The following is a 12,956-nucleotide window of genomic DNA, read 5'->3' as shown; positions in this document are numbered from 1 at the left end:
ATAAGCCTATATATTTAATTTTATTTGTTTTCTGTATACTTGGACAGGTACAAGTAGTATTTAATAAATTACAGGTTGTGGCATGAATTTTAATATCAGATTGTTCAGGTTGATCGGCAGCCGTTAATGAAACTGCTATAAATTTAGTTTTTACAACGTTTAGGTTTTTTTGCCGTTAGTTATTTTATTGCTACTTCTCCATTTTTGTAAAACGTTAAGGCCTTGTTTAGCTTTCAAAAATATATTTGCCCAATTGCTATCTGTAAATGTCACTGCAGTGTTATCGTCAAAGCAAATAATCGAATCGTTCTTCAGCAATTGTCCCAATTCATTAATATAAACTAAAAATAAAACTGGTCCCAGGACTGTGCCTTGAGGTACTTCAGTACCAATGACCGTCCCGCTACTTAATGTATCATTACATCGCACTTTTTAGATATGATTTTCCAAATATGATTTATTTACATATTTCAATAGAAAATTATATTCACACAGGTATCATGAAAAACAATGACTTTATGACAAAAATGTCAAAACAATTATATATTTAGTTTTGGAGTATTAGTATAACCTTAATATCAATGAACACATCAGAAAATGACCCTTTACGTAACATACATACATACCAACTTTCTTTTTTTTTTGCTTTTTATCATTAATGATATATCTTTCGTAGGTATAAGTCCATGTATAACGGACTCCGATTGCAGCGATATAAAGAATGCAAAATGCGTCAGCTTTGTTTGCGCATGCGATAACAACCAAACCTGTGCAGAGCCAATAGTAGAGTCCAAGATAGTTACAAAATTGGATGGGATTTGCACCACATCAGCAGACTGTAATATCGAGTATTCAGAATGTAAAGAAGGAATGTGCAAATGCAAAAGTGGGAAAATCGGTAGTGAGGACCAAAGAAGATGTCTAACAAGTAAGTTATCGTCAATCTAACAATCAAATCCCGCACATGAGGGCAATAGAGGATACTTGACCCAAGTATTATAAGTCTTAACTGTTTAATAATAAATTGGTATCACTATGATAGTGTTTCCCATGAGTTCTGATGTAGCTCGCTTTATCATAGTAGACACAATATTTGGTTGATTGTCCAAAAACTTTTGAGTTTCGAGTCAGGTCTGAGCCGCATCCACATGATCACTGTTGTAAATATGTTACTGTTAGTAACTAATAGGAGTTCTAAATGATTTTGATTTTTCTTCTGAGAGTTACACTTTAGCGGCTTAACCAGCAAAATCCCAAGGAATTTCGCTTCTCTCGCAAATAAAATAGTTTTACCTTTGAGCATGGGCGGTGAAGACCTGCCTAGTTTTCTTCCTCTAATGGATGCACAATTACCATTTTTTGCTAGTTTATGCACTTTTCTTCTTTTGAAGCATTTCAGTACAATGTCCTACATCTCTTGGATAACCGAAGAAATTCTTCCTTGTCCCTTAAATCATCATTGTCTCCCTTGACCAAGATTACAGATTCATCAGCGTATGCCTGGACTTTCACCTCCCAGAGAGAACCTCTCCTTGCGGGAACCGTTGCGCAGCGCTGAGTTTTAATTTTTTATCTTCTAGGGAGTTCACTTCATTTAGATAATTTCCCCTCGGTTGTCTCAAGTGTCTCAAGTGAAGTGAGCCAATTTTACCACCTTAACTCAGTTTGTGTTCAGTTCCATTAGTTAACTAGTAGGTAAGTGAGTCTCTACCAGAATTCTCAGCGTTTAGCTGAGTGTTTACTCTAATATTAGTGTTTGCTCTATATTATTGCCGAGAGCGGGTAGGAACTTCTTAAGAATTTCCTGAGAATAGCCCTATTAGGCAAAGTGAATCACCTTGCCCTCCGTAGTTTCCAGGTGCTTTCTGGGCTAGGAAGCTAGCAGCTAATTAGATCCCCCTATCTAAAGTCACGAAGACCACAACAACAACAAAGGCGGAGCAGAATAACTGTGGTCTGGGTGCGCTGGCGGTAGTGGCAATCCAGACGGATCAGTCTAAAGGCCAATGGCGTTGGATCAAGATGGCAATGGGAAAACCACCTGATTATTATCCCAATAGCACATTATGCAGCAAAGAAAAATCGAAAGTTGTATGTCGAGCGATCCGAGTAGGGATCGGCGCCACCATGGTTTCGGACCAGCTGGTATGAAACGGGTGATTGAGCTTGCAGTGGTGAGCGATCAGGCCCTATGCGGAAAATGGGCTAATGAGCGATCTAACACGGATCTTTCGCAATGGTAGAGATATCGGAACATGAAATGTGAGGGGACTAATTTAGCCCGGAAAACTGCACATAATGGATAGAGTATTGATGCGCCTCAACATAGACATTTACAGTCTCCCAAAGGCACATTGGAAGGGCCAACAGTTTGCCACTGAAAACCATATAGTATATATTGCTGGCGCAGAGAACATAGACTAAAATGATGTTGCCTTCTTGGTCAACAGAAAACTTTCCCAATACGTTGAATCCTACGGATCAATCAACGAAAGATTAATGACCCTCACTCTAAATATCAAACCATACAAGTTACACCTGATTCAATTATACATGCCTACTACTGACAGAAACGACTAAGAGATAGAAGATTTATATAACGTAGAAAATACTATTGCCACTGTCAAGCCTAAAAGTATCGTGATAGTACTGGGAGATTTTAACTCAGAAGTAGAAAGAACGGCATTGGACGACTGTCTACGAGACAAAGTGGGTCGTTATGGACTGGAAGAATAAAACGAACGAGACGAACAGATTAACACAATTTGCTATTGATAATAATCTATCTGTAATGAACAATATGTTCAAAAACCTCCAACGATGTTTGTATACATAAATATCTCCGACTGTAAAATATAACAATCAAATCGACTATATCCTCGCCAACAAAAGATGGAAAACCTCCTTGCCCAACGTCAAAACAAAGCCAAGCGCGGAGTTCGGAGTCCGGATCCGACCAAAACTTATTCTGGGCAAATTTTAAGACCAAATTGAGCAAACCCATATCTAAAGCAAAGACCAAACGAATTAATACTCCTAAGCCAATAATCTTTTAAAAAGCCGTTAGAAACAGTGGACCTTTTTAACTGGAAGGAAGCTCGGATCAAATGTAAAAGAGTGTTGAAAAATGGATTACGGCAGCATCTGACAGTACACCCCCCAAAAGGTATAAAGCAAAACATTAACATTGGACATCAGATGAAATACTGGCATTAATAGAAAAACCACAGACCCAGAAAAATAACATATATAAATAAATGTAATGAAAAATATGAATAATAAAATAAAATCTTCCTGCAAAAGAGCAAATATTATTACATAGACAGAATATGTGAAGAATTGACTATAGTTAGTAACCTAAGCTTTTTAACATCTTATATCCCTTTTATTTCACTATTACAAAATGTTCTTACTAAAAATAAACCTTAGTTTTTTTAAGTAGTTTGAAGAGCTTAAAAAAATAATCAGACTCTGTTATTCGTTTATTGTGTCTTATGCAATAAATATTCTTGGGGACATGGTTTTGGCTTTAAGTATTAATCACTTATTGGAGGCAACATAGTCTTAATTGGGAAAAAAATCCCCTTACTGAAAGCTATAAATAGAGAGTTCCTGAACAGAAAACCGCTCCACTGATCTCTATGGTAAAATAAAATACTTACTAAAATACTACTAAAATTTGGCACGCGAATTCAAATTCAGGACACAAAAATCACGGATGCAAAAGGCAATTATAGTGTGTGGCAGACTATTGCACAAAGCTCTTCCAAGTTGATCTGCAGTCCAACCCCGGAGACCTACAATACTTAGAAAGGAAGTGAAAAACATAGGCAAATTAGGAATGGTAATCATACGCAGCATATGTCAACAGATTTGGACGACAAGACAATGGTACCATTCTATTTTTTTGCCTTAAGGTTCTCTCTCGACTGTGGGAACTACGATACGATTGTCCTTAATCCGCATGCTAGCAAAATCATGCTCGAGATATTTAACGAGAGGCTAAAGAATTTCCTCCTTAGACAAATACCAGACTGTGTTGTTAACCGTGTTGTTACCAGGGTTCGCGGATGATAGTGATAATAGTGAAATACGAGCATGAACTCACTAATATAATGCAGAAGCTAGATGCTGTGTTCAACAGACGGTACGGGCTGAAAATCAAAAATTCAAAGACTAAAATGATGATTGTTGACAGTGCTAATAGCAACTGCCCTGACATTACAAATGTCACCGGTTATCGGGTGGTCAATCACTTTGAATATCTTGGATCTGTCGACACCAATACCGGAAATTGCAAAACTGAAATTCTAGCGCTAGGCGTATCGCCATAGCATGAAACTCAACAGCGAAACCCACTCGTATCTGGAAAGAGACTTCCATCACAATTAAAACCAAACTCTGGCTTGAACTCCTATTTTTATAGCGACTTATGCAGCAGAGACTTGGACAATGAAAATGGCAGACCGTCGCAAAATTGACGCTCTAGAAAAGTGGTGCTGCATCGGAGCAATGAATCAATTCTGAGACAAGTGCGAATGAGAACCAGATTATCCACTTATGGCAACCAGCAGTATTTAAAATACTTTGGACACATTGCCAGGAGATCAGAGGCAATGAAGGAGCTGATCATAGAAGGAAAAGTAAATGGACGAAGAGAAATGGCAAGCTGCAAACACCACGCTCAAGATAGAGAATCCTGGAGGTAGACGGTTGATGGACTTACTACATGATGCCATCACACTCCTCCGAGGGATTTACGGATGACGAATGATGTTATTGCCTTAACATACCTAGCTCTCCTTTGTAATTTCACACTGCTCTACATGTTTCGGAGTCTATTGCCTTTGGTGCTGCCTAACAATTTAAGTAGGTATTGATATTGTGTTTCAGTTACTGTTCTGTCAACGTCTTTGCACAAATTTTAATGGCGTGATTTTCCACTTGAATATCGGCATGTGTTTGGTAAGATTGACTGCTAGCTCCAACTTTGGTTTGCACACGTAGATTTCATCCCCGACCCTTGCATGTTAGAGCTCTTAGTATCATATATAACCTTCGGCTTTTTCTAGCAACCTATATTTCTTATTGTCAGTTACCTTTTAGAGAAAAAGAACTTTCATCGCAAATGTGCGAAAACATAACGACGAGGTTTGTTTGCTCAAAATTTTGGTATTTTTCCACTTTCTCGCATGCTTTTTTATTTTCTGTAACGCGCATCGACAGTTCAATGCACTTCAATGCAGTGTAAAAATTACAAATATATGCAAATTCGAATATAAATTATCTGGAGCGAAAATAACTTTTAAGTAACTACTTTTCTCTAACAAAACTAAGGGATAAGAGCGATATTTCGCTTAGATTGCAGTTATCTTTAGAGTTTTTTGATTATTTCTATAACTAGTTTTTTTATCTAGTATCTACGGGGTTAGGGAGCAGCTGCCAAGAAGCTGTACAATGCTACACGAAAGTTCCACTTTCCCACTGCCAGGTTGATAAGTGCACTTGCCAAGAAAACACCCATGATTACAACGGGAAGTGCTACAAAAATGTCGGTAAGTAGCAAAAGACGATTTGATAAAAAGGTTCCGCTTCTGTATTACTAGACTAACAAGGTATTTTAGTCTGCATCTACATGTACGTGGTTGGCAATCGGTGCTAAATAGTCTTTAACTACATCCGTGAGCCATGCTTTTAACAACTCTCTGTGATTTTTATACAATAGTCGAAATACTGTGCTAAAGTTACTTAACAAAAATTATATTTTCTGAATACCATGAATATAATATTCTGTTTTACTTATTGTAGCGTTTTTACGCGTTCGTTAGGTGTGACGTAAAACATTCGATGTACAAAAAAAGTCAACTGATTTTTCTACACACTTACACTACCAAACACGATCACGTACTAAATATTTATTTACACCGTATTTATTTACTACTTTTTATATCCGATTTAAATATCGCCCCAATGTTCCGAACTTAAGTGAAACGTCAACTGACCTCCCAGCGTCGATGCATCTCCTTATATAACTGGTTGACCATGATTCCGGAAGATTCCCTAACCGATACGTTTCCAAAGACGTCGTGCGGTGCCCACTTGTGTCATCCCGGAATGACAAAAACAGCTGGTATTCACGGCGTTGCTAGGATCATTATATTTACCTAAGCTCATTTCTTCACGAAATGATTCCAAAGATGGCAGATATCGATATCGGCAAAAGGTTCCCCTCTTGCAGCTGCACCTCTTGCACAAATAACAATCAACGCTTTTCTGCAGAAAATGACATTGGAGAGTATAACCGTACACCAGAACTTGCACGCCTGCAGACTACTTCTAGCATGCTGCGAATCATCCTCGAGTCTAGTTGAAGTTTGGGAATTGCTAGGCTTAGCAGATCCTCGGGAAGCAACTCCTCTTTTAGATAACATAAAGCGCCCCACACGTCCTTGTAGGTTGGCTTCTGATGTGACGCCTCTTTGGTAACCAGGTAAAAGATCTTTTCATCTTGACAGCTTGCCTGACTCTGAGGTTAGACCGACGCCGCTCTTGAATATTTCCAAACCTTTTACGGAAAGCCTTAGCTAGACCTCCAGGCATTTGTCTCAGCTGGAGCAGTAAAGAGGTTTTGCTGTATTTTACAGGTCATGCGGTACCGACTCTTGCGTCCATTAGAATGATGGGCCATGAATTCATCGAATGTCAAATCCGACTCTGGTTAAATTTTCCGCAGCTCAGTTTCTTTGTGGTTTCTATAACAAGTATAGTCGCTTCGCTCCTATACTTTTGGTCCGTGGGGACCAGTTTGGAACCTTTAGGTCTTGTCTGTGAAAAGCCATAAGGGAATTTAAAAAAAAAAAAACAAAAATTATCAGGTGTACTTAGGTGAGTCGGGGAGGCTAACGTTTACCTGCCAAGGATAGAGAGGACCAGTTGTTGGGGTATCATGCTTCAAAGAACCATAATTTGTTATATAGTCGCGTTGTGTGTCAATATACTGTCTTATATTTCAAATATCTGTGAAAGTATATTAATTGTATTCTAAATAAAGCCTGAATACCAAATTCGAACAGAATCGGACCAATAGCAAAAAAGTTACGGTAGTCACGTGACCTAGGCTGAAACTTAAATGTCAGTTATCTGTCATAATTTATTAGTTGTATCCTAAATAAACCATAAATACCAAATTCAGAGAGAAGTTCCCATAAGGGTATATTTATTGAAATAGAACAAACGGGATTTTACGTCGATTTGTTTTAATTTTTCTTTTTATTTTAAAATGTAATAGTAACAAAATATCAAAAGAATTGACAGGAGAAGAATAAGAAATAAAAAAAACCATAAATAAATTGAATCGAAGCTATAGAAGCCGAGATATAATTAAAAATGTGGGAAAAACAAAAGAAAACTGTTTTTTTCCCACGGTATAATTTTTTTTCTTAAAATAATTTATGACAAATTTTAGTTTTAGCCCTAAACTTGTAATTTTCACAAAAAAAACCCAAGAAAAAAATTTTTTTTTTTTGGTCGAAAATCGAAAGGGGTATATACCCACGAAAAATTTTAAAAAAATGGTTTTTATTTTTTTATAAATAAAATATAACTCTGACAACTTTTTGTCTTAAACAAAAGTTTTCGGAAATATTACGAGGTATCCGTGCGTTAAAACGAATCGGTTCTAGCTATTATACAATCGGAGAAAATTGTAAAAAACCATTAAACATAAATATCGATTTATCAAGAGCCCTATGGAAAAATTTAATTTTTTTATTTTTCTATCCTGTACTACTTCAGAGTATCTTTAAAAAAGATTATTACCAATTTGACTCTAAAATGAACGGAAAACCTATTTCTTTGCATTTTTCGATTTTCGAACAAAATCCGGGGTCAAAATGACAATTTTTTCAAAATATGCTCCGAATTCAAAATTTCTTTTTTCTGGTTAAAGACCATTCAAAAACTAGTAAAAAAGCCTTATAACAAAAATTTCCACGATTTATACGAGTGGCACAATATAAAGGTAAAATTAGGTCCCATAAGAGTCTATGTATTTACGTCGATTTTTAAAATTTTTCAGTTTTATTTCGAAAGGCAATTGTAATAAAATATAAAAAGAATTAACAGGAGGAGAATAAGGAATAATAGAAACTATCAACGAATTGAATCGAAGCTATACAAGTCGAGATATTAGTAAAAATGTGAAAAAAAATAAAAGGAAACTCGTTTTTTCCCACGGTACCATTTTTTTTCTTAAAATTATAATCGACAAATTATAATGTAAGCCCTAAGTTGGCAATTTCCAGTAAAAAAAACCCAAGAAAAAAAAATTTTTTTTTGCTCCAAAATCGAAAGGGGTATAGCCATGAAAAATTGTGAAAAAATGGTTTTTATTTTTTTCTAAATAAACTATAACTCTGACAACTTTTTGTCTTAAACAAAAGTTCTAGGGAATGTTACGAGGTATTCGAATGTTAAAACTAATTGATTATAGCTATCACAGATTCGGAGAAAATTGTAAAAAACTATTAATCATAAATATCAAATTATCAAGAGCCCTATGGAAAAATTTCAATTTTTTATTTTTCTATCCTGTACTACATCAAAGTATCTTTAAAAAAGATTATTACCAATTTGACTCTAAAATGAACGGAAAACCTATTTATTTGCATTTATCGGTTTTCGAACAAAATCGGGCCCAAAATTAAATTTTTTTCAAAACATGCTCCAAATTTAAAATTTCTTTTTTCTGGCTAAAGACCATTCAAAAAGTAATGAAAAAGCTTAATAACAAAATTTTTCAAAACCTATAATAATGCTACAATATTAGGAAAGAAGATAAGTTCCCTTTAAAGCCTATGTATTCGAACCGATGATTTTTTAATTTTTTTTTTTAAAGGGAAATTTAAGAAATAATTTAACTAATTAAGATAAAAGGAATAGGATAATACAAAATATTATCTACAAATATATACATATCATCTAATAGCCAATTTCAATCAAATAGGAAATTTTGATAGTCACGTGACCCTAGAACTCAATATTTTAAAATTTTGTAAAAAATCAACAATTGCATCTTAAATAAACCCCAAATTCCAAATTTGAACCCAATCGGATCAATAGCAAAAAAGTTATGGAAGTCACGTGACTTTAAAATTCAATATGTCAAATTTCTGGCAAAATTTATTACTTGCATCCTAAATAAAGCCCAAATACTAATTTTCAACCCAATCGGATCAATAGCAAAAGAATTATGAAAGTCACGTGACTTTAAAATTCAATATGTCAATTATCTGTTAAAATATATTAATTGTATCCTAAATAAAGCATAAATACCAAATTTGAACCCAATCAGACCAATAGCAAATAAGTTACAATAGTCACGTGACCCGGAAGTCAAATGTCAATTATCTGTCAAAAATTAATAATTGCATCCTAAATAAAGCCCAAATACCAAATTTGAACCCAATCAGACCAATAGCAAAAAAGTACCAATAGTCACGTGACCCGGAAGTCAAATGTTAAATATCTGTCAAAAATTAATAATTGCATCCTAAATAAAGCCCAAGTACCAAATTTGAACCCAATCGGACTCATAGCAAAAAAGTACCAATAGTCACGTGACCTTAAAACATAGTCATGTCAAATATCTGTAAAAATTTATTAATCTTATCCGAAATAGGTACTAGGTACCAAATTTCAACCAAATCGCACCAATACCAAAAAAGTTATGATACTCGACTAACCTTAAAAATCAATAATTTCAAAAAATTTTTATTTATAACCCAAAAGCAATGTTTAAGAATTGTTAACATTTATTAATAATAAACTAAGTAGTAAAAACTCACCTAATATCTAAATTTTTATTTTAAATTAAATAGATCATTACGACTGACCCGTGTATATATTCGAATAATTTTAATAAAATAATCGGGCAAATTTCATTTCGTCTCACCCCGGTATAAAGACACTGACATTTCAAAAAAACGGCATTTTTCGAAGACGTCAAAATGTTTGCCGAATTTTCCTGGCCGCAATACACAATTTCCCCAATTGATATGCACAGATTCGGAAAGCCCATTCATTTTCTGATTCGGTGCTTCCTTTCCCTGATCGTTTCCGGTTCATTTTCATTCATAATTTTACAAAAAACCCAACCAAGTCCCGGCCACCTGTCACGAGCAAAAAATTTGTATCCACCATGCGTCAAAGTATTGTTCCCACCAGCCATTTCATCAGAGTTTAGGTTGACACCTCCAATTACCTGCAAAAACGCAAAAAAATGGACTTTTTTCATAAAATCGCATTTTTCGGGTACTTGTACTATCGCTGGAACCCTGAAATTTTAGTATGTGTTGTAAAACAAAATTTCGGATCTTTTAGATGATGTCTGATCTTTTCACCATGTACAGGGACGTGGCAAATGAATTAAACGCGAAAATTCGAATTGCTCAGAACCCATTAATGTTGGAAGATTGTAATTTTACACAAATAATCGAGTTATTAAAGTATTTAATGCCTGAGAATATAAATGGTCCAGATGCCACTACGAAAAAGTTATTAAATAAAATGTGATTTTCGGGTCGGACCTTCATGGGTAAAGTTCATTATTGCTCGCCCTGTATGGTTCCCAAAAATTTCGGTTATATGCCATATGAAAGGTAAAGGATGAAGTTATTTTTTGAAAAAAAAAAATTTCCCAAAATAAGTATCGTTTGGCGGAAAATCCCAAAAAACTGAAAATGCCAGAACTCGTAAAATAAATTTTTTACAAAAAAAAGCTCCAAGTATGTCAAATCTCTTATAAAATAAAGTCTTTTCGCCGAAACAATTTTTTTATAAAAATTTTTTTTTAGCCTCTGGAGAAGTTTGAATTTTTTTTTTAGTCACTTTTGTTCGCTTATAACAACTCACCCTGTATACCGATCGGGCCCAAAAAGTATACAGACATGAATTACTATAAAGTCTTTTATGCCTAAAAATTTCAATTTTTTTGACAGCGTTAAAATTGAGATCTCGTGCAAAAATGAATTTTGACCCGTTTTTTTACGAATTTTTGACTTTGAGACAGTACCGCTCCGTTTGGTGGTACCGTAAAAAAAATTCCTTTACGGATCCATCATTCCCAATGTATTGAGAGACCCTATGCCAAATTTCATCGTTTCGCTAGCCATACAGCCAAAGATATGAATTTTTATTTCCAAAAAAACACGATTTTTCGGACCCGAGGTCGCGTGCATAATATAGTCGCAGACGCTCCTATATAACAAGGAGCCAGTCGGTTAAAGTGAATGACTCGAGCTTTACCCCTCGGCGGCTTTTATACTCTGTTAAGAACTTACGTCTTTTAAAGTAATAGAACCAAACCAAGTCACCGTTATTGTAGTTCTGGTCTTTATCCAATCGTTTGAATAGAAATGCGCACTTGACTATGAATGGTATCCATTCTTCTACGCAGCGCACTAACGTAGCCTCTCCGGCAACATAGGTTCCTGGCGGATAACCAAACTTCAGATCGCAAGGGAGAGGGAGTTCTCTCCACATCACTATTCCAGCCGGAGACTCTCCTGTCCTTTCATGGATGGTCTATCAATAAGCCAGCAGGAACAAATGAAAAAACCTACCTCAATCTCTTTGATAGTTAGAGACTACTTTGGCCAAATAATGATTAATAGTTCTATTAATTCGTTCCATGCCATATGACTACGGGTGTAATGCAGTAGTCTTCGTTTCCTTGGTTCTAGGCGTCTTGCAGATGTTCTGGAACAATATGGATTCAAAATTTATTTCTTGGTTTGAATGTAGCTCCGAAGATATACCAAATCGGCAGATGAATTCTTTTATTAAGGCGTCGATGATAGTTGATACTTCCTGGTTTGATAGAGGCTATGCCTGAGCCCATTTACTGAAGTAATACATCATGACTACGATTCCTTTCAAAGGGACTTCCCACGTTGTACTGACGCCTTAAAGCCTTTTGCATTCTCTGTAATGCATCAATTGCCGCACATACAACGCATTTCCTGCACCAGTCCCTTACGACTGCCTTGCTATTGGCCCAGTAAAACCTTTCGTTTACTTTTCCAAGGTTCTTTGTTACTCCAAGGTGTCCTCCTGACAAACCTGCATGGATTTCCTCTAGCAACTTCGAAATCCAACATTTAGGTACGACGATTTGCTTCCTTCCCTATTTGCCGTTGTGGTCAACTATTTTCCGCCGCAAGAGTCCATTTTCCAAATTTGGCTTCTTTCCTTCTTTTATCCAGGTTACGTAATATGAATATTGGTATTTTCCTCTTGGTCTCTTATAAGATGCCCATTTTGCCAAGTATCATAGATGGTTTTTATCTACTTAGCATCTTTCACCTCTGTCCGTTGACAATGCTTGCACTCCTCCGGACATAGTCCTCTTGATACGGCTTTTTGTATACAGGTCGATGATCGCCTCTGCGCATCGGTTTTTCTTAGTTTTGCGGTAGTAGACCTAGTGCCTTCTAGAGAGGGTCTTTTTATGACCTGCTTTGTCACAATACTACGTTCTCCATTAATCACCCTAGTGATCCGCTTAACCAATTTCCTGAAGTCGAGCCTAATCCGTGTTCATACCAGCTTCGTATTTAAAGATCCGTGTTACTGTATCTACTAGCTTAGGTTAATGTGCTAGTAGTAAGTACAACCTCCTTTTACTATCGCGGAGTCCATTCAGGAATGCTTGAAGTGCCAACCGTTTTATGATTCTCTCCGGGACATCTGGATATGCCAGTCGAATCAAACGTGCAATGTCAACTTCAAATTCTTGCCCGGAATTGCATGCCTTCCCTGATTTTTAGCATCGATTTTTTATGTGCGTGTGGCAAACATGTTTCAGGTGTGACTGGCCATAACGTATCTCCAAATGCCTTAACATATTGTGGTAGACTGGGACATTCCTTGTAGGATGTTAGCAGAGTCTCTTCTCA

The 12,956-nt window shown here is 36.0% G+C and overlaps 2 protein-coding genes across 2 annotated transcripts in view; one reads left to right on the top strand and one right to left on the bottom strand.

Annotated features, from left to right (window-relative positions):
• LOC126748327 (uncharacterized) overlaps positions 1–12,956 on the bottom strand; it is a 410,960-nt gene that overhangs the window by 212,838 nt on the left and 185,166 nt on the right. The gene's annotated exons all lie outside the window — the stretch shown is intronic.
• The window catches only part of LOC126748326 (prion-like-(Q/N-rich) domain-bearing protein 25), a 57,143-nt gene that overhangs the window by 22,888 nt on the left and 21,299 nt on the right, over positions 1–12,956 (top strand). The window contains exons 2-3 of the mRNA XM_050457476.1: positions 677–928; positions 5,418–5,555. Coding sequence (XP_050313433.1) covers positions 677–928; positions 5,418–5,555 — 390 coding nt within the window. The remainder of the gene's footprint in view (positions 1–676; positions 929–5,417; positions 5,556–12,956) is intronic.

Source organism: Anthonomus grandis, chromosome 22 (genome assembly GCF_022605725.1).
Source record: "Anthonomus grandis grandis chromosome 22, icAntGran1.3, whole genome shotgun sequence".
NCBI classification, from domain to species: Eukaryota; Metazoa; Arthropoda; class Insecta; order Coleoptera; family Curculionidae; genus Anthonomus; species Anthonomus grandis.
The sequence above is the reverse complement of the archived record's forward strand: the minus strand, read 5'-3'. Positions and strand labels throughout refer to the sequence as shown.